Genomic DNA, 21,783 nt, shown 5'->3' with positions numbered 1-21,783 from the left:
ATATATATATATATATATATATATATATATATATACACCTACATACATATTAGTTTATTTTAGCCATACATGTTTTTTTTAAAGGAACATGAAACCCAATTTTTTTTCTTTCATTATTCGGATACAGCATATGATTTTAAACAACTTTCCAATTTACTTTTATTACCTAATTTGTTTTGTTCTCTCTGTATCCTTTGCTAAACAGGATACCTAGGTAGGTTCAGGAGCTGCTGATTGGTGGCTGCAGATATATGCTTCATGTTATTTGCTCACACAATGCTCCCAGTAATGCATTCCTGCTTCTTTAACAAAGGATACCAAAAGAATGAAGATAATTAGATAATAGATGTAAATTGGAAAGTTGTTTTAAATTGTACATCCTATCTGAATCATGAAAGAAAAAAATGTGGGTTTCATATCCCTTTAAATTTGTCCTTCACAGATTTTTTCTCAATGCATCTTGCTTGTATACCTCTATTTTGAAAATTACATTCAAAACTTTAGTTTTAAGGTCTTCCTAATGTGACTTATTCTCCAAAAAGTACAAAATGCACATCTGAAACCTGACTTGGAAAGAGTCATTCCCTGTATTACTGCATAATTTCTAACACATGGAAATTATAATTAATAATATTATCATTTATTTGTACAGCGTTGCAAAATTCCGTAGCACTGGAAATCTCCATGTGCTTTGGGGAACCAATATCACTGGCACATAATATTTAAATCACTACATTGGACACTATGGGTGTTTTAACAGCAAAATATTAGCAGATGACAAATAAAGGAAACATAGTGTTCTTAAAGAGACACTGAACTCAAATGTTTTATTTTGTGATTCAGATAGAGCATGCAATTTTAAGCAACTTTCTAATTTACTCCTATTATCAAATTTTCTTCAGTCTCCTGGTATCTTTATTTGAAATGCAAGAATGTAAGTTTATATGCCACCCCATTTTTGGTGAACAACCTGGGTTGTTCTTGCTGATTGGTGTATAAATTCATCCACCAATGAACAAGTGCTTTCCAGGGTCTGAACCAAACAAATAGCTTTTTCAAATAAAGACAACAAGAGAACGAAGAAAATTTGAGTAAATTAGAAAGTGCATGCTCTATCTGAATCACGAAAGAAAAAAATTTGGGTTCAGTGTCCCTTTAATTTGTAAATGTCATATCTATTTCATGGCACACAGTTCTACCAGATGACTAGAGATCTCTGTCACAAATGATGAAGTAATGTTGAACTTCATATCTGCTCAATGGAAGACGAGTTGTTCAATAGGACGATGTATTCATGGAAACATGAAATGACATTTCATCAGGTGATAGTAAATATAATAAGTAAATACAGAATACATTTATCAAGAATGAAAACAGTTCTGGTTTATAACAGATGGGGCACTGTCAAGGCTTGTTGGGAACATGAGTGATTATATATAATTATAAAGTTGTGATTTTATTAGTAAGAAGATGTATACTGAGACATGTACTATGTTACTTCAGTTTCAGCGGTACAGGAGTAATTTATATAATATTTACAGCTATGACATATACAAATGGTACAATATGAAAAGTAAAAAATCTTAAGGCAGATTTAACACATCTGCATATATTGCAGATCCTTTTAATTTCATTAGACTCTACAAAATGCTCATTAAAGGGACAAGAAACATTTAATTTTCTTTCATGATTCAGATAGAGCATGTCAATTTAAACTTTCTAATTTACTTTTATTAGTAAAGGGACACTGAACCCATTTTTTTCTTTTGTGATTCAGATAGAGCATGCAATTTTGAGCAACTTTCTAATTTACTCCTATTATCATTTTTTCTTTGTTCTCTTGCTATCTTTATTTGAAAAAGAAAGTCCAGAACCTTGGACAGCACTTGTTTATTGGTGCATGAATTTATCCACCAATCAGCAAGAACAACCCAGGTTGTTCACCAAAATGGGCCGGCATCTAAACTTACATTCTTGCTTTTCAAATAAAGATACCAAGAGAATGAAGAACATTTGCTAATAGGAGTGAATGAGAAAGTTGCTTAAAATTGCATGCTCTATCTGAATCACTAAAGATAAAATTTGGGTTCAGTGTCCCTTTAATGTTTCTTCCTTCTCTTGGTATCTTTTGTTGAAAAAATGCAGGGATGTAAGCTTAGGAACGTGCACGTGTCTCTGGGAACTAAATGGCAGCAGTTTTGCTAATGTTATCCATATACAAGAGCACTAGATGGCAGCACTATTTCCTGCCATGTAGTCCTCCAGATTATCTGGACCAGATACCTACCTATGTATCTCTTCAACAAAGAATAGTAATTGCATGCTCTGAATCACAAAAGAAAATGTTTGGGTTTCATATCCCTTTAACTTAACATATATTGACAATATGTTCTGCTGTACAGAACAAACTCATTTGTATCATAGCCATTACTGTATCAATCTATAAACTTTATACATTTTAAATCCTATTTTCCTATACTAGACTACAATATAATGTGTATTACTTAATATTGAGATACTTCTATTTGAAAATAAATGGGAAATAATTTAAAAAATGTATCATACATTTACAAACAGAATAAGCTTTAACTGAAGTCAGTAAGTTACTGACCGACTTTGGTTCAAAATTGTTATTTAAAATAAATAGTTTGAAATGTTAATTAAAATGGTATAAGCTGAAGCTTTACCTCTGGAATATGTCACAACTGTGCACCCCTGATACTGGAACCTATGATTTGATGACGCCACAGTGGGAGTTATTGTGGGAGGAGTCATAGCTTACACTGTCTACCACTGGTCAGAGCTAACCCTTTCTATACGTTCTGACAGCTATAGAAACAGTAACATGCTGCTCTTTATAAATATGTAGCAAATCTAAAAGACTTAATACAAACAAAATAACATTTATTTTGTTATAATTCTCAACTACTGGGACATATTGAGATAGTGAGACATAATTAATAGACAAGCACTACCTAATGCATCTGCAGAACACACAGCAAATGTATTACTGCAGGGCACAGTATTTGTCTTACTGGGCTGCCACTAATCCTTACAACTTTACTGCATGTTCTAACTACTACAGGATGCTTCCCTTTGGCATTTAGAGGCCTAACCTGCTGGGGAACTCAGAATTACAGCTGCTAGATCTGCAGTACCATAGAGGCAAGTAATGTCTACCTACTTGCAAGCTATTAACCCAACTCTGCATCATGTAATACTAAACAATTTATCTGATTAGCACTAGAATATAAAAGTAAACAGGGTTTTTGTAAAGCGTTGTCTACCCAAGTGTTATATCAGACATTTTTGTGGTTTTCTTATCCCCTTTCAAGACATGCATCTCTAAAACAAACACAAAATATAACAACATAAACACATATTACCGGTTCTTTGAAGAGAATGACTTACAGAAGTACTTGTTTAGTCTGGGGCATAAACTATTAAATGATCAAAGCATAGGGTAGATCATGCTCCGATCAAGAAGAGAATATCTGTTCACTATTAAAAAATATGAATGAAGTGTATAAAGATAAGGTCAAATCTGACTCTAAAAAGGTTAAAGATGTATTTCTAAGTGTTGAATAGGTAACTTACCCTAAAAAATTACAGGTAAGCACATTTAGATAACTGACTTAATAGTGCTGAACTCTTCATTGTCATATGAATTTAAAGCCATCAGAGTAAGACAGAGGGAACTGGGAGACAGAATGGGACACTTTGCTGATCTCTCCACTCTCAGTCATGCCCCTGGGTCACTCATTTAAACAAGCAGCCCAGAGACAGCGCTGCCAGGAAAGTGCAAGTAAATCTTATACAAATGCACTAATTACAGTCCAAGTAAAGCATGCATCATTATCTCCTTATGCACAAGAACTGCAATAGCTTAATGTAAATATCAAATAATAATCACACAATCATCTTCTAAAGTGATATATGTATATTTATATATATATATATATATATATATATATATATATATATATATATATATATATATATATATATATATATATATATATATAGTTACTGTGTTAATATTTAAAATCCCCCACAAAAATACCAGAAATAGCTTTTGCGCTTCTTGTCTTAGTGAGGTCACAATCCACTATTTTTATCACAGTTTTGAGATCTCAGTGGCTTGAATCACAGAGGGTTTGAGTTACAAGGTTTATAAATAAAAGACCCAGCATGCTGATCTACCTTGTATGTGACAAGAAAACATGCATTTGCCCACCACCTAAAAAATAGATATTGATCCTGTGTACTTACCGCAGACTGCACATTCTGCACCCAGTGCGCCAGCAGCAGGGTTAGGACAGCAAGACTGGGTAAACTCTGCAAATGTCCCAACCTCATTCCTCCAACTGTCTGTAAAACTCAACACCGGCTCCAGTTGAAATGCCGGGCTGTGGGTTATATTATATGTGGGGTAGCCAAGGGCGAGGAGGCAGAAGATGCAGCCAGACACTGAAGTGGCCACCCCAAACCAAGGCTACAGCTATTGCCTTCTGCAAGAACCTGCAAACTTTTCCGCACTGAAGTTACCATGGGACTACTTTTTTCCCAAAAAAGGCATTTGCATATCCATCCGCGCTCCTCTTATCCCTAGGCTAGAGAAATAAACCTGAACACTGGTAGATGTGACTTATCATCAGCCCTTTCGCAAAATTAATGAGCAGTCTTCTTAGGGGGAAAAAATGGTGATGATTACCCCCTTCTACACACACCCACCACCCATCCCAAACTCCTCTCCCGCCCCCTGTGTAATAAAGAGACTGCTTTCCATTTGCATCAGGGAACTATTTACTCTGCTGATGGATTAGTAAAGGTTTGCTTGCCTCTAATTGAAACTAATATTTGTACTTTACTAAACACTTAGAACCCTTTTGATTATTAATATAAACTATTCACCAGATATTTTGACATGATTACTTTTAGAATGTTAAGTATCTTACAAATGATATAATATTCTTTATTTAAATGACTTACATATAATCTTTGCCTACTAACATTACCAATTCACATGTAAATGCCTTCGTTTATTTATTTTGACGTAAAACAAATATATAAGTGATAATATAAATCATATCAATTACGGAGTTTTCTTATATTTTTTGTAAAAATCATCCTTTTTATAGTGAGACACATGATTTCATATTCAATTAAACATTTTACAGATATCATTGAAAAATAGTATATATAGAAGATTATACTTTGTTCCCAGATGCCATATCTGGGACTCTGTCACAAAGAAGTAGCGAGCCATCTGTGATTGACAGGCACAGTCCCCGCCCCTTTCCTCCATGCCTAGCCTAAACTGCCTGAACAGTGCATGGAAGCGAGCTGCTCTGCAAGTAAGTTTAGGCAGGTACTGCTGTAGCATTCTAAGCCCTAAGCCACCTCGTAGCCTTTAGCTTTGAGCTCGAGCCCCCTCTCTTTAAACTCACACCACTTACCTCCCTGTTGCCCTTCAGAGCTGCCCTCCGTGTGTGTTTAATACTTTGTTTGCCTCCTATCTTTGTTGCAGTTCCCCTGAGACTCCCCCACTAAGTTGTGATTCCGGAGCTCCGCGGACTAGCTCTCAATGAGCCCCCAGCACAGATCACTCTAACTACGAAGAAGAAAGGGGGGTCTTCTTTCCCCTCTATAGATGTGGGCAAGATGATCACAAGGTAAGCCAGATTGTTATTTTTATCCTACTTTTTATTAATACCACAGCACTTGTTATATCTAAATGGATATACAGAACGCTGTCTAACTATATACTCTCTATATCTTACACGAGTTTAATACTATGCTTTGCTTGTTTGCAGAATTCTGCTGGTATTTGCTGTTGGTTGTATTGCTGTTGATTTGGTGCAAGCGGTGAGTGCATCTAGATTTTACAACGTACATTCATATTCCCACTATCAGGCACATTGAGAAATAGGGCTATTGATAAAGTCACATTCTTAGTTTGTTATTGTCAATAGGTATATTGCAGTTAATTGATTGCTTATGAGACAGTAGCACATTACTCTGCATCGTACTGTATATTTGTATAAAGCTGGTCATTCTGACAGCAGATGAGAGTCTTCGTTTATTTATAAAATGTTAGGTTGCACGTAGCACAAGTTGTTTTACATCTTTTAAGATTAAATATATTGGAAGAAATTTATATAAATAAGAATACACATACATTTATTAAGGTGTGTGCATATCTGGACTTGTTACAGGTCTAAGAATGTTACACTCAAAGCCCATACAGTATATGTTATGTTGCAATTTTAGATATCCCAGGGCAAATCTAGCATCATTCTAAAGTCAGATAGCAATAATGTAAATATTACTGAACTCATTGCTTGATGTTTCTTTGATTTATTTATATTTGAACTATATTTTTATGATATCTATCTATCCATATATCTATCTATCTATCTATCTATCTATCTATCTATCTATCTATCTATCTATCTATCTATCTATCTATCTATCTATCTATCATATATCTATCTTAATATCTATATCTATCTTTCTGTCTGTCTATATATACACACACACATAAACACACAGGAATGTTATTGTGGTGTGAGAAACAATTATAACTTTTTCCCCCTACTTTTGGCACACAAGGAAAATATCACAAAATCATTGGAAATATAAATACATAGACCAACTTTACTCAGGATATCCAGCAAATGCCACCTACACATTTCTTAGCTCATATTAAATTGTCAAAATTATGTTGTTTATAATATATTCTATCTCTATCTATCTATCTATCTATCTATCTATCTATCTATCTATCTATCTATCTATCTATCTATCTATATGTGTCTGTCTGTCTATCTAATATATCATCTGTCTAGCAACTCAGTTGAAGATATTTCATGGTTGTGTCTATCTATCATCTATCTATCTATCTATCTATCTATCTATTTTTCTATCTATCAATCTATCCATCTATCTTCATCTTGCGTAATGTGTTATGCTTTGAAGTACTTTAGAATAATTACAGAACCATTCAGCATACAATATTATCTCTGATATTCTAATGGAAAAGCTGAAAGCATCAATTTATTCTGAATGGACTTGGTGTTCTAAGTATGCACATAATATGTCTTCCTTCCAATACTGCACATTTGTTCTTTTTAGGTTCATGCATTACTATTATTATTAGAAGCAATGCTTTTCAAAGTAAAAAGTAAATATAGTGATTAAGGTGGTAGGAAACTCACATTATAGATAATATAGTACATTTAACAAAAATGAAAGTTACACGTTGATAGGCATCCAGATCCTTCCTTCTCTAATCACACAATAAAGAGACATGGCTTCTATAGACACAAATGCACAATTTATTTTATATAGGCCCTTAATTATGCATTTCATTTAAATTATGTTGTGAGATTGTGGGAGGGTGGAGCTAAAAACATTTTCTTTTTACTGCAAAAAAATTACATTTATTGCTAAAATTCTTTAATGTTCTTCAATATAATATATATTAAAACACAAATAATATGCATTTAAATAAGCGCACTTTAAATGGCTAAATATCATTTTGAATTACAAAAATGGGCTACAATGTTTTTCACCACAAAAAAGTTAATTTTGTAAAGCTAATCAGGTATCAGGACAGCTGTATACTGTGCATTGCTTTCAATTGACAGATGTAGAGCAAAGCTTGCAGTGACCTGCTTGTGCTGTACTGTAATATTAGACTTATATGGTTTGGATGAGTCATTTTGTTTCATTAAAATAAAAGTGTTCAACATGTTCTTTAAACTGCATTATATAAACATTTTGCTTTAAAGGAATTTTTTCTTTCATGAACCAGTTTTGGTTCAGAACCTGGGTTACGCTTGCTTATTGGTGGCTAAATGTAGCCACCAATAAGCAATCACTATCCAGGGTGCTGAACCTAAAATGGTCCGCCTCCTAAGCTTTACATTCCTGCTTCTAAAATAATGAAACAAGAGAACAAAGAAACATTTATAATAGGAGTAAATTAGAAAGTTGCTTAAAATTGAATGCTCTATCTGAATCATGAAATAGAAAAATTGGGTTTAGTATCCCTTCAACTATTGATTAGAATAGTACACTTGTTATATTATTTGTACACTTTAATAAACTAATTTAAGATACTAAATGCTCATATAAAGTAGCAACAAGAGAATACTAAAAATGAGAAAGAACACACTTGTAATTAAAAAGATATTCTTAGTCCCAAACAGTTTTTTGATTGGCTGTACTTGGCAGCCATTTTGCATCACAGAGAATGTAATACCATGGAGGTTGGATTTTCACCAATTCACACTCATTAAGTTAATCTCTAAGTGTATGCAATAGTGCATTTCAGATCTGATATAAAGCGGTTTTGTCAAATTTGCAAAAGTTCTTTGTTTTGACTTTCTCACTGCTGCGGTGTGACAACTTTTAATGTGTACTCAAGCTGTTGCTGTTTCACTGCATGCTCAGGATAGTGCTTGTGTCTAGCACTAAGTGATAGTAGTGTGCATAGCAATGTTATAAAAGCAACCTCTAGAGGGAGCTTTAAAGTGCAGTAGCTTCAGCCACTCTATATGGTAAACTAAGATAGTGCTTTATAGCTAGAATCGCTATTTAATAAAGACGGTAAATACATTTTAAGATTGAAACATTCATACAGTGTGTTCAGCAGTAGTAAAAAGACAAGGTTGGTTATACAGTTTAACACATTGGGGCCGATTTATTATGTGTCGGACATACATGATCAGCTGTAGCGGCTCATGCCCGCCCGACATCGATTAAAGGGACACTGAACCCAAAATTTTTCTTTCGTGATTCACATAGAGCATGCAGTTTTAAGCAACTTTCTAATTTACTCCTATTCTCAAATTTTCTTAGTTCTGTTGCTATCTTTATTTGAAGAAGAAGGCATCTAAGCATTTTTTTTTGTTTAGAACTCCGGACAGCACTTGTTTATTGGTTGTTGAATTTATCCACCAATCAGCAAGAACAACCCAGGTTGTTCACCAAAAATGGTCCGGCATCTAAACTTACATTTTTGCTTTTCAAATAAAGATAGCAAGAGAATGAAGAACATTTCATAATAGGAGTAAATTGGAAAGTTGCTTAAAATTGCATGCTCTATCTGAATCACGAAAGAAAAAAAATTTGGGTTCAGTGTCCCTTTAATGCAGACAGCATATGCTGTCAGCATTTATCATTGCACAAGCATTTCTAGTGGGGGGTGTCAATCAACTCAATAGTATCCGATTGGGCTGATGCTGCATTCATAGCATAATAAATCCACCCCATTGCCTTTCTGAAAATAGCTCCACTTTTAGCCAGCTTTATTCAGCCAGGTTTGATAGCCTTTTTCCAGTTGGTGATACTGAACATTTTAAAATAAAAAAAGATTGAAACAAAAGAAAGAGTTGTAAACTATGAGCATCCTACTAGTACCTTCTGCACCCTTGACATTTCATTTTTGTGGTCAACTTTTTGCTCCCCCAAAATCTGTAGTCTTATGCAGTGTCTTTCAACGCCAGTCCTCAAAGCAAACCAATGGGACAGATTTTCATTATATATGAACTAGAACCCAGGTGAAATAATCAGTTGATGGGTGAGAGCAGGTTAGTAACCATGGTTACTTATCAGCTGATTATTTCACCTCTGCTCAAGTCCAGATATCACAAAAAGCTGACCTGTTGGTGTGCCCTGAGGACTGGAGTTGAAAAACGTCTAGAACCTCCCCTGATGGCTGCCTGTTCAATATTCTCGTTAACTCCTACATTTGAATTAACAATGTAAAACCAGCTATTGAGACCTTTATTATGGTGACAGCCTGCTTTGTGTTAGTCGCCAGCATTGTCAGTCCAACATATTTATACAAGTTTAAAGCAAATAATATAAACAAAAGCTACATTCTTTGATGGCTATGGTATATGTTTTGTAAATTAATATAAATGAATTTTACATTAATAGAAACAAAAAACTGCAAAACTACGAGCAAGCTGTATGTGTTAAAAATCTTTAAAGGGACATAAAACCCAAAAATTTGATTTCATGATTCAGATAGAGCAAACAATTTTAAACAGTGTTCCAATTTACTTTTGTTGTCAAAATGTCTTTATTTTCTTGTTATCCTTTGTTGAAAAGCAGACAGGAAGTTCAGAGTGTGCATGTGTCTGCAGTACTATGGCAGCAGTTTTGCAACAATGTTATACATTAGCAAGAGCACTAGATGGCAGCACTATTTCCTGTGTTCATGTGCTCCATGTATGTGCACGCTACCTATCTAGATATCTCTTCAACAAAGAATAACAAGAGGAAAAGAAATTTTATAAAATAAGTAAATTGGAAACTTTTTTAAAAATTGTATTCTCTGAATCATGAAAAATATTTTTTGGGGGTTTTTTATGTCCCTTAAAGGGACACTGAACCCAATTTTTTTCTATCGTGATTCAGATAGAGCATGCAATTTTAAGCAACTTTCTACTCCTATTATCACGTTTTCTTCATTCTCTTGGTATCTTTATTTGAAAAGCAAGAATGCAAGTTTAGATGCCAGCCCATTTTTGGTGAACAACCTGGGTTGTTCTTGCTGATTGGTGGATAAATTCACCCACCAATAAACAAGTGCTGTCCAGGGCACTGCACCAAAAATTGGCTGGCTTCTTAGCTTAGATTACTTCTATTTTAAATAAAGATATCAAGAGAACGAAGAAAAATTGATAATAGGAGTAAATTAGAAAGTTGCTTAAAATTGCATGCTCTATCTGAATCATTAAAGAAAAAAATTGGGTTCAGTGTCCTTTTAAAGTGACCATAATAGTGCATGCAAATTCCATTGTACTATTCCAGCTGAAATGGTAAAATTGTTCTATGAAATATAAAACGAAGAACAAATATTCCCCTTGACATTTGTTATATCATTGGAATGTTTCTATAGAAGATTGACATTTTTAAAGAGATATTGTACTGCACTTTTTTCATGTTTATAGGGACAGTAAACACCTTGAGATCTTATTTATTTAAAATGTTTAGCTATGCACAATGAAACAACTTTATATATATATATATATATATATATATATATTTTTTTTTTTCATTATTTATATATTTTGCTCCCTTTTCATGTAATTTAGCTCTGAAAATCGAGCAATTTCTAATTCTTGAAATGCACCTTGCTGAGTTCTCAAGACTAACCCTTCTACATATCCCTAATTGGTTTTATCAGATAAGCACTGCAAAACAATTCTTTTTATACAAACTTTATGACTGTCTATTGCAACACAACAGAAATGTATTGAAATTACAAGGTGTTTACTTTCCATTCAATGTAATCCCAGTGATTCTTTTTACCTGTTGGTGTGTTTTAAATAGTTTAAAAATAGCTCCTTTGCTTTTATTTTGTCATTTGAGGTAGCTGTTTTTGCCCATTAAAACTGCCACTTATATTGAAAATGTCAATACTGTAGTGATGGATACAGAAAAGCTATGTAAACAAGATCCATCAGAATAAATAACACCCCCCATTGGGGGTGGGAAAGATAGATAATAAAATGTTAATTTTTCAATTACTCTTTCTAAGTATTGGGATTTGTGTATATAGACAGCAATAAAATAAGGAAACCTTTGTGTGTATAGAGAGTGAGAAGATAGGGAAGACTGTTTTCCCTGCAAGCTCAGCTTATTTGATGGGTTGTGGTATCAAATAGCAATAGCAGCTATTTCATATACAAAACCAAACCCAAAGGTGCAAACCGCCCCCATACATTTAATACTGTACAGCTGGTTAACAAGTCAATGAACAAGCTGTAAAGAGAAATCAATTTTACAGCTCAGTATCCCTTTTAATATTCGGAAAGTTAGCATTTGTTTGAAAAAAATAATATCAAACAGTTGGGCCATTCCTTGTCACCAGCTTATAAAAGTATGTATTTTTACTAAGAAGGTGTAAGGGTAAAAGGACTTCCAACACTTCACAAAAAAAATGTGCACATTCATAATTGTTGCTATTAATAAATCTTAAAATATATATTGTTGTTGATTAACTTGCTTTATGATCCCTCCAGAAATCCTGAGTTTAGGAAAGCAGAAAATAAAAGAGATGAAACAAGATTGTGACATTTGACCTAACTGTACACAAAGGTCACACTCATCAAAGACTCAAGAAAGATTAGCTTCTGCGTGACTGTTCTTAGTTATATGTGTTTAAAGGGGATATATATACAGGGAGTGCAGAATTATTAGGCAAATGAGTATTTTGACCACATCATCCTCTTTATGCATGTTGTCTTACTCCAAGCTGTATAGGCTAGAAAGCCTACTACCAATTAAGCATATTAGGTGATGTGCATCTCTGTAATGAGAAGGGGTGTGGTCTAATGACATCAACAGCCTATATCAGGTGTGCATAATTATTAGGCAACTTCCTTTCCTTTGGCAAAATGGGTCAAAAGAAGGACTTGACAGGCTCAGAAAAGTCATAAATAGTGAGATGCAGCACTCTTAAAATTGCAAAGCTTCTGAAGCGTGATCATCGAACAATCAAGCGTTTCATTCAAAATAGTCAACAGGGTCGCAAGAAGCGTGTGGAAAAACCAAGGCGCAAAATAACTGCCCATGAACTGAGAAAAGTCAAGCGTGCAGCTGCCAAGATGCCACTTGCCACCAGTTTGGCCATATTTCAGAACTGCAACATCACTGGAGTGCCCAAAAGCACAAGGTGTGCAATACTCAGAGACATGGCCAAGGTAAGAAAGGCTGAAAGACGACCACCACTGAACAAGACACACAAGCTGAAACGTCAAGACTGGGCCAAGAAATATCTCAAGACTGATTTTTCTAAGGTTTTATGGACTGATGAAATGAGAGTGAGTCTTGATGGGCCAGATGGATGGGCCCGTGGCTGGATTGGTAAAGGGCAGAGAGCTCCAGTCCGACTCAGACGCCAGCAAGGTGGAGGGGGAGTACTGGTTTGGGCTGGTATCATCAAAGATGAGCTTGTGGGGCCTTTTCGGGTTGAGGATGGAGTCAAGCTCAACTCCCAGTCCTACTGCCAGTTTCTGGAAGACACCTTCTTCAAGCAGTGGTACAGGAAGAAGTCTGCATCCTTCAAGAAAAACATGATTTTCATGCAGGACAATGCTCCATCACACGCGTCCAAGTACTCCACAGCATGGCTGGCAAGAAAGGGTATAAAAGAAGAAAATCTAATGACATGGCCTCCTTGTTCACCTGATCTGAACCCCATTGAGAACCTGTGGTCCATCATCAAATGTGAGATTTACAAGGAGGGAAAACAGTACACCTCTCTGAACAGTGTCTGGGAGGCTGTGGTTGCTGCTGCACGCAATGTTGATGGTGAACAGATCAAAACACTGACAGAATCCATGGGTGGCAGGCTTTTGAGTGTCCTTGCAAAGAAAGGTGGCTATATTGGTCACTGATTTGTTTTTGTTTTGTTTTTGAATGTCAGAAATGTATATTTGTGAATGTTGAGATGTTATATTGGTTTCACTGGTAAAAATAAATAATTGAAATGGGTATATATTTGTTTTTTGTTAAGTTGCCTAATAATTATGCACAGTAATAGTCACCTGCACACACAGATATCCCCCTAAAATAGCTATAACTAAAAACAAACTAAAAACTACTTCCAAAACTATTCAGCTTTGATATTAATGAGTTTTTTGGGTTCATTGAGAACATGGTTGTTGTTCAATAATAAAATTAATCCTCAAAAATACAACTTGCCTAATAATTCTGCACTCCCTGTATTTATAGTCTGCAAGTGTAGCATAAAGCTGAGTAGGTGAAGTTAATGAAGTGGATAGCCTGAACCTAGCAATACATAACCAATATTTTTTAAATAATATTTTCAATTATGGCTTACTGCAAATCTGTCTGTATTGTGCCTGCTTCTTACAAATACTTTATGGTGATGTATTTAGGAAGCAATGATCCTTTAAATATCTTTATACATATAAATTATACATATTACTTATTTTTGCCTCTGACAGTGGACAACTTTTGCCATAAAACCAAATTATTTTGCTGCTTCATATTAATATACATGGAAGTTATTAGTAGCATCAGTATTGTTTTTTGTTTTCATCTGAAAGACATCATGTAAAAATAGTGTGTTTGTTTTCTTCCTGTAGTTCCCAAAACATTTGTTTTCATTTTTGTGTGACTATAAGTTGTGCACAAATACTTATTCCTTTCAGTTTCAACATCAATTAAAACAGTTTTAAGTCATTTAAAGGGATAAGAAAGTCAAAATTATACTTGTATGACTTAGATAGAGAATGTAATTTTAAGACACTTTTAAATTCACTTCTATTTTCAAATATGCTTTGTTGAAAATGAATATGCACATAGCTAACTGTTAATTGGTGTCTGCACACATTTGTCTTTTGTGATTGGCTGACTAGATGTGTTCAGCTAGCTGCCAGTAGTGCAATGCTGTTCCTTCAGCAAAAGATATCAAGATAATTAAGCAAATTTGATAATAGAAATAAAATAGAAAGTTGTTTAAAATTGTATTCTCTATCCAAATCATGAAAGAACATTTTGGTGTTTCCTGTCCCTTTAACCTTATTTTGCACAAAACCAAGTTTTTGCTCTTTTATATGAGTCACTGAAATTGATGTGCTTAAAGGATATAATAGAAAGATCAAAATTGAAATGTGTATGGCAGTGATTTGCAACCTTTTTTTTGCCGTGGCACACTTTTTTACATTACAAAATCCTGTGGCACACCACCATCCCAAAATTTTACAAAATCACACATTGTAGCTAATACAGGATATATATATACAGTATATATATATATATATATATATATATACACACACACTGTACTGTGCTGTCATGCCATGCCTCCTACAAACTATACATGACACATTGACATTCATTCACAAACACCCCCGCACTGTTGTCAGTCTGCCGCGGCACACCTGAGGATCTCTCACGGCACACTGGTTGAAAAACACTGGTGTATGGGTGTATTTCTTTGTGAAATAGAACCATTTAAAAAAATATACAGTATATATTCTTCTATTATCAAAAATGCTATTAGTAAAAGTCATTTCTGTTTTTCTGCGGCATACACACATATCCTGTATGGACCACACCTTCTCAGAGAAGTGGCAACTTGTATGACTTAAAGGGACAGTCTACACCAGAATGTTTATTGTTTAAAAAGATTGATAATCCCTTTATTACCCAATCACTTTTTACCTCTGTGATTATCTTGTATCTAAGCCTCTGCAGACTGCCCCCTTATTTCAGTTCATTTGACAGACTTGCATTTCAGCCAATCAGTGCTGACCCCTAGGTAACTCCACGTGCATGAGCACAATGTTTTCTATATAGAACACATGAACCAAAGCCCTCTAATTGTGAAAAACTGTCAAAATGAATTCAGATAAGGGCTAAGAAATTAGCATATGAGCCTACTTAGGGTTAGCTTTCAACTAAGAATACCAAGAGAACAAAGCAAAATTGATGATAAAAGTAAATTGGAAAGTTTTTAAAATTACATGCCCTATCTGAATCAAGAAAGTTTATTTTTGTCTTTACTGTCTCTTTAATTTACGTTTTCACAGAAGAAAAACACAACATCTTCAGTTCTCTGTGCTTGAATACTGCTGCACAGGCCCTCACAGAATATGTGCACATGCTGCAGAAAAACAGTAATAACTAGAAGCATTTATTATTTTTACTTTACTAATAGCATTTTTGCTTATGGAAGTATATTGGGGAAAATTATTATATTTCAAATTGAAATTCATTTATGCACATTTCAATTCTGACCTTTCTATCCCTTTAGAGGGACAGTAAACACTTTGAGATTTGTATATAAAATGTTTAGTTATGCATAATGAAACAACTTTGTGATATATTTTTATTATTTATTTTTCCCCCCTCATGTATTTTAGCTCAGAAAATTAAAGGGATACTAAACCCAATTTTTTTATTTCATGATTCAGATAGAGCATGATATTTTAAACACCTTTCTAATTTACTCCTATTATCAATTTTTCTTTGTTCTCATGCTATCTTGATTTGAAAAAGCAGTACTGTAAGCTTTAGAGTCAGACCATTTTTTGTTTAGTACATGGGTAGCACTTGCTGATTTGTGGCTAAATGTAGCAAACCAATCAGCAGCTCTACCAAGGTGCTAAACTAAAAAATGGGCCGGCTCCTAACCGTTTATTACTGCTTTTTCAAATCAAGATAACATGAGAACAAAGAAAAATTGATAATAGGAGTAAATTAGAAAGTTGCTTAAAATTGCATGCTCTATCTGAATCATGAAAGAAAAAAATGAGGGGCTAGTATCCCTTTAAGCAATTTCTAATTCTCAGAACATGAAACGCTTTCTGCTGACTTTTCAAGGTTAACCCTACTATATTACATTCACTAATAGGCTTTATTAGATAACAGCTGCAAACAATGTACTTTATACTAACATTTTGACAGTGGTTAGCCTTGTTGTCTGTGGACAAAAGCTCAGATTGGCTCCTCCAAATAAGACAAATAGTAGGTGGAGTTTGGCTACTGAAAACTTGTGGCATTAAGAAAAGATGTTAAGTTGTTTTAAAAATGTTGACTTTGCTGATATATTATTCTATAGCGACATAACAGAAATGTCTTGTAATTACAAAGTCTTTACTGTCCTTTTAATCATACCCACTAGATAGTCTATCAGCACTATTTACAAGGGCCCAGTGTCTTTAAAAAAATGATGTAGCTTTGATATAAAACTGCAACATTATCTTAAGGTTATTGAGAAGTTCTACAGGTTGTCAATACTATGGGGTCTGAGCACACTGTGGAGACAAATCTCCAAGTCAGCTATTTACTAAAGGCCAGTAATTTGCAAATTTACTCCTTACAACCAATTCACATTGTCAGCACAAGTGAGTTCTGCTAGAAAAGAATCCATCTTTCTACAACCAGAGAAAGTTGACTATCCACAAAGCACCCACTTGAGACTAACTTGTGAAATTCAGACGACTTTATGCCTCAAGTAATTGATTTCAGGTTGCATGTACATGATATACTGATTTTCAAATTTAGGCATCAAGTCCATAACAACAGCAAGCTTTATTTGTATTGACATTCCATATATATAAGCTTGATTAGTGTTGACACAGAACAAATACAGGTGTAAATTTTTACTACGGCAGTTTTGATAGGGAGAGACAGTTGTTAAATTCAACTTCTTATGGCTAGTAGGTTGGTTTAAAAGTCAGTTCCATCCAACTATGAATGTACTGAATATTTATTTAACAGTATAAAGTCAGGTTCAAACATTTTGAAAATGTATAACATACTATACAGACAACAAGATTCAAGTCAACCCGAGCCAGTAGACAGATTGGTTGAAGTATAGTTTGTTTTGTTTGTTAGTGGATATCATGGATTTTGAATCAACCTTATTTGACTTTTTTTCCATTCAACTTTTTTTTTGTAAATAGCCTAATTTATTAATCTGTTAAATGACAGTAAATGTGAATATACTGTACATATTCTACACAATGATTTTGTTCTAACAAGAAAAACATACAGCTCATCTCAGTCTCCAGCAGTAGCATCACTGCGAAGACAAATATTTTAATTTATTATAAACATTTCTGACAAACTACTAGAACATGCACTGCTAAATTGAAATTCCATACTTCTACTTGCATATTCATAATTAAAACAAGTAATTTAAGACTGCAATATAATGTGATTAACATAACTGTTATGCAACAGATGTTGTTTATAATCCCTGGAGTAAAGAATGTACATTTTAGTTGATGATTTAACAATAGATATTTCAATGATGCATAACTGATTGCAAAAATGACCTCATTATTATTATATGGGGGCGAGTGAGGGTTAAACAAGCTGCTAATGAAACACTTGCTTCTGGCCCTCCTAGGATAGATCTTAAAGGACTAGTAAATACAGTAGATTTGCATAATCAACAAATGCATGATAAAAAAGACAATGCAATAGCACTTAGGGGCCGAATTATCAAGCCCCGAATGGAGCTTGATGCCCCTTGTTTCCCTAAAGGCTCGCCGGAAACAGAAGTTAGGAAGTAGCGGTCTAAAGACCTCTGCTCCATAATTTGTCCGCCTGCTCTGAGATGGCAGACAGAAATCAACCCAATCGAATACGATCGGGTTGATTGACACCCCCTGCTAGCGGCTGATTGACTGCGAATCTGCAGGGGGCGGTATTGCACTAGCAGTTCTGGTGAACTGCTTGTGTAATAATAAATGCTGACAGTGTATGCTGTCCGCATTTATTGATGTGCAGCAGACATGATACGCTACATCGTATCATGTTCGCTCGCACTTTGATAAATATGCCCCTTAGTCTGAACTTAAAATAACTAGTCTATTTTTTTCTGACAGTTTTCAAAATAATGTCCATTTCCACTCATCCTGTATCATGTGACAGCCATCAGCCAATCACAAATGCATATGCGTATATTCTGTTAATTCTTGCACATGCTCAGTAGGAACTGATGACTAAAAAAGTGTAAATATAATAGTCTGTGCACATTTTGTTAATGGAAGTAAATTGGACAGTTGTTTAAAATTGCATGTTCTATCTGAATCAAGAAAGTTACATTTTGACTTGAGTGTCACTGTAATTCCAGAAAATTCAATGGTGAAACAAAACACTGATATTATAGGCTTGGCACGTTTTAATTCCTAAATTTAAATCTGCTTTCAATGTCAAATATTTAAATGTTATGTATTTGTTCATTACTTTGAAACAGCTAAAATAATATAAAAGGCAAAACAACTGTATTGATCAATTCATTTATTTCCAACTGAGTAACTTTATAATTTCTTCTGTGGTTGCTCTTGACCATGGGCACCCGGAAGCAGTCTATAGTGGTACAATGAGGAACAGCCCCCAAAATATAATTTTCTAAATCTTATTTGGTTTATTTCATCTTAATAAACAAATATTGGTTCAACATTGAACTTCAATTATACTAGCACCTTTGTACATTTTCAGCTCACAAGACCAAGGGTCGTGAACCTATGGCACAAGTGACAAAAGGGCCACTCAAAACATATTTGCTAACACTATACATGTGGGCTACCATAATACTGCTTTGTACCATTGCCTCAAATCATTTTTCTCATGATCCCATGCTATATAAACAATGTAATATTGTTTGTATATATTATGGATTTAAAATGAACATAATCTTTCTTTACATTTTGGAAACAGACCATGGGCAGATTCTGTTTTTTAGAAAATGATTGTTGATTTGGGCAGACACTGTAAAAAGATTGTTACCCCTGCTCTTGAGAGTTAACATTCAATCTAACATTAGACTACTTTTTTACCTGGCTCAATTTTTCTGAAAAGTGATTGGTGAAAAGTACATGTTTAGAAAACCCTTTAATGTAAGTTATAAAAGTGACTAGACTAGAGTAGTGATTTCTGTCATTTTAAGTAACTAAGCACATGTCAAAGTGACAACTATTTCAGCATTTTCGGATGAACTGATTGCCCCCTTATGTAAGTGCTTTATAGTTCTGTCATATTTGTTCAGCAAATATAACTAGGATCATTATTATTTTATAATCGTGGGATCCTGAAAATTTGTTCAAATGTTTCTTGTGGGTACTTGGCTTGGCACAGTTGGACAGTTAATTAACTTGTTGGCTTTATGAAACATTCCACTTCTCCTGGTGATATCTCTTAAGAGGGATGTGCATAGTTCCCACATAGGAAGGTATTGGAAGCAGCTGAGGGTGTGAACAGTATTTTTATACAAACTATTCAATATAGTGATGTTTTATATTTCATTCTATGTTTAAAAATTCCTTTATTATTTTGTAATCTTTGTGATGTTTTGTCAATACGGTTTGTAATCTTGACATTATCCTGATATTGGAGTGCAATATGTTCAGTTTAAATGATAATGTGGTTAAAATATTGGCCATGACTTAAATAGGGAACAAAAAAATCCACAAAGATTTAGCTTGTTCTTTCTTCTACCAGTATGATATGATATGACCCCAGTTGTAGTTTGTGGTATAGAGTAACCACAAAGCATTCCATTAAAACACTTTACTCATCTTTAATCATCATCAGAGGTCATATTCCATTTAAGGTTCTTTCACAATTTTGAGTGAACTGTTATTAATTCCAGCAACATTTAATTATGTAAACATGGAGTGTTATCATCATTCTTAAATACTTTGAATCATTTCAATTTCCCCTGGCTTTGAACTCTGCTTACAAGGAAAAATGGGGTCTGACAGCTATCGTTGTTTTTTATAATCTTGTTGGTTTTGTGGAGTTTCATCAGTTCGAACTTTCAGAGCAACCAGCAGATCATGTTGTATAATTAACATATAAAAGCAATTAGACAATTCAAAATAGAATACACCATTCAAAATTGTGCTAGAACAGTGTGGGGAAAAAGCTTCTCAGTTTGTGCCTAGTTTTTATCTTTGTATTCTTAAAAAAAACCAAAAAAAAAACAATTGATAATACAGATAAGTCTTGGCTTCATTTTTTCACTTTTTAAATGCTGGGCTTAGACTTGCCCTGATCTTGTCCTGATAATATAAAAATGTCTCAGACAATTCTTCGACTGTCTCCTGTTCCTGCTGATAGCAGCATATACTAATGACATTACAAATAAAATGTGTAGTATTGCTTTTAGGTTTTGTAAACATGATAAAGGAAGAAATACACATTTTTAAATAAAGTTATATAGTTATATATCTGAAAGCATTATATAGATAAACATATAATGGCAGTAACTGCCCTTAAAGGGATATGAAACGTAAACCCATTCTGCTGAGTTTACATCCCTGATTTTCAACAAAAGATACCAAGAGAACTAAGAATATGTGATATTAGAAGTTAATTAGAAAGTTGTTTAAAATTCTGTATCCAAATCTTGAAATAAAATGTTGGGTTTCATCTTCCTTTAATGTAAATTACAAATTTGATCAGTCTGCAGTATTAAAATAGGACAGTGTAAATGTGTTCAGGTGGCCATTTTTTTTCTCATCTAAAATAGTATTTTAAGATGTTATTTTTTTATGTGCTTGTTAACCTTACTTTGTAGAGGTTTCCCTTCATTTATTAAACCACAAGCTAGTAGCTTAATGTGAATAAAATATAAAAATATATCTCTTGCTTATGTGTAAATAAATGAGCAATAGCTATGGCAGGTGATAATATTTGCCTGGTCATACATTTGTACCTATATGACCAACAGACCAATACAGACATACACATAGGATATCTTATAGTATCTGTCTGTAAATATGATATGAGGATGCCATGCTAGAGACAAAAATACATCTAAAATCATTACTAAAGAATATCTCTAAAAAGTATTTTATTATTACACTATATCTTGCAAATAACTATATTTTCAACCTCTGCAAATGGGATAAACCCATAGATAAAGTCAGCTCCACGGCAGCATTGGGACAAAGCTGAACACATCTGTTCAGCCAAAGACAAGAGGCATATGTATGTAGCCACAAATCACCAGCTAGCTCTCAGTAATGCATTGCTGCTCTTGAGCCTATTTAACAAAGGGTGCCTGGGTAACAAAGTCAATTTGATCATAGAAACAAATTGAAAAGTCTTTTCAAATTGAATGATTTATCATTAAAGTTTAATTTTGACTTTCATGATTCATGAACCCTTAATTAATTCTTTGATACTTGCACAGGCATTATTATGTATTATTATTAGAAGTCTGATTAATCAGCCACCATTTCTGTAAAGAAGTATTAATGCAAATTACTT

At 34.0% G+C, this 21,783-nt stretch overlaps 2 protein-coding genes across 3 annotated transcripts in view; one reads left to right on the top strand and one right to left on the bottom strand.

The window, feature by feature from the left end:
* COL4A5 (collagen type IV alpha 5 chain) overlaps positions 1-4,657 on the bottom strand; it is a 310,651-nt gene extending 305,994 nt beyond the window's left edge. The window contains exon 1 of the mRNA XM_053699143.1: positions 4,273-4,657. Within this exon, the coding sequence (XP_053555118.1) occupies positions 4,273-4,359 (87 nt within the window). The 5' untranslated portion in view covers positions 4,360-4,657. The remainder of the gene's footprint in view (positions 1-4,272) is intronic.
* A 547-nt stretch (positions 4,658-5,204) lies between these two features.
* COL4A6 (collagen type IV alpha 6 chain) overlaps positions 5,205-21,783 on the top strand; it is a 377,060-nt gene continuing 360,481 nt past the window's right edge. For both annotated transcript variants that reach the window (XM_053699142.1, XM_053699141.1), the window contains exons 1-3: positions 5,205-5,357; positions 5,531-5,675; positions 5,817-5,868. In XM_053699142.1, coding sequence (XP_053555117.1) covers positions 5,665-5,675; positions 5,817-5,868 — 63 coding nt within the window. In that variant the 5' untranslated portion in view covers positions 5,205-5,357; positions 5,531-5,664. The remainder of the gene's footprint in view (positions 5,358-5,530; positions 5,676-5,816; positions 5,869-21,783) is intronic.

The sequence above is a fragment of the Bombina bombina genome, chromosome 1 (genome assembly GCF_027579735.1).
Source record: "Bombina bombina isolate aBomBom1 chromosome 1, aBomBom1.pri, whole genome shotgun sequence".
NCBI lineage: Eukaryota > Metazoa > Chordata > Amphibia > Anura > Bombinatoridae > Bombina > Bombina bombina.
The sequence above is the reverse complement of the archived record's forward strand: the minus strand, read 5'-3'. Positions and strand labels throughout refer to the sequence as shown.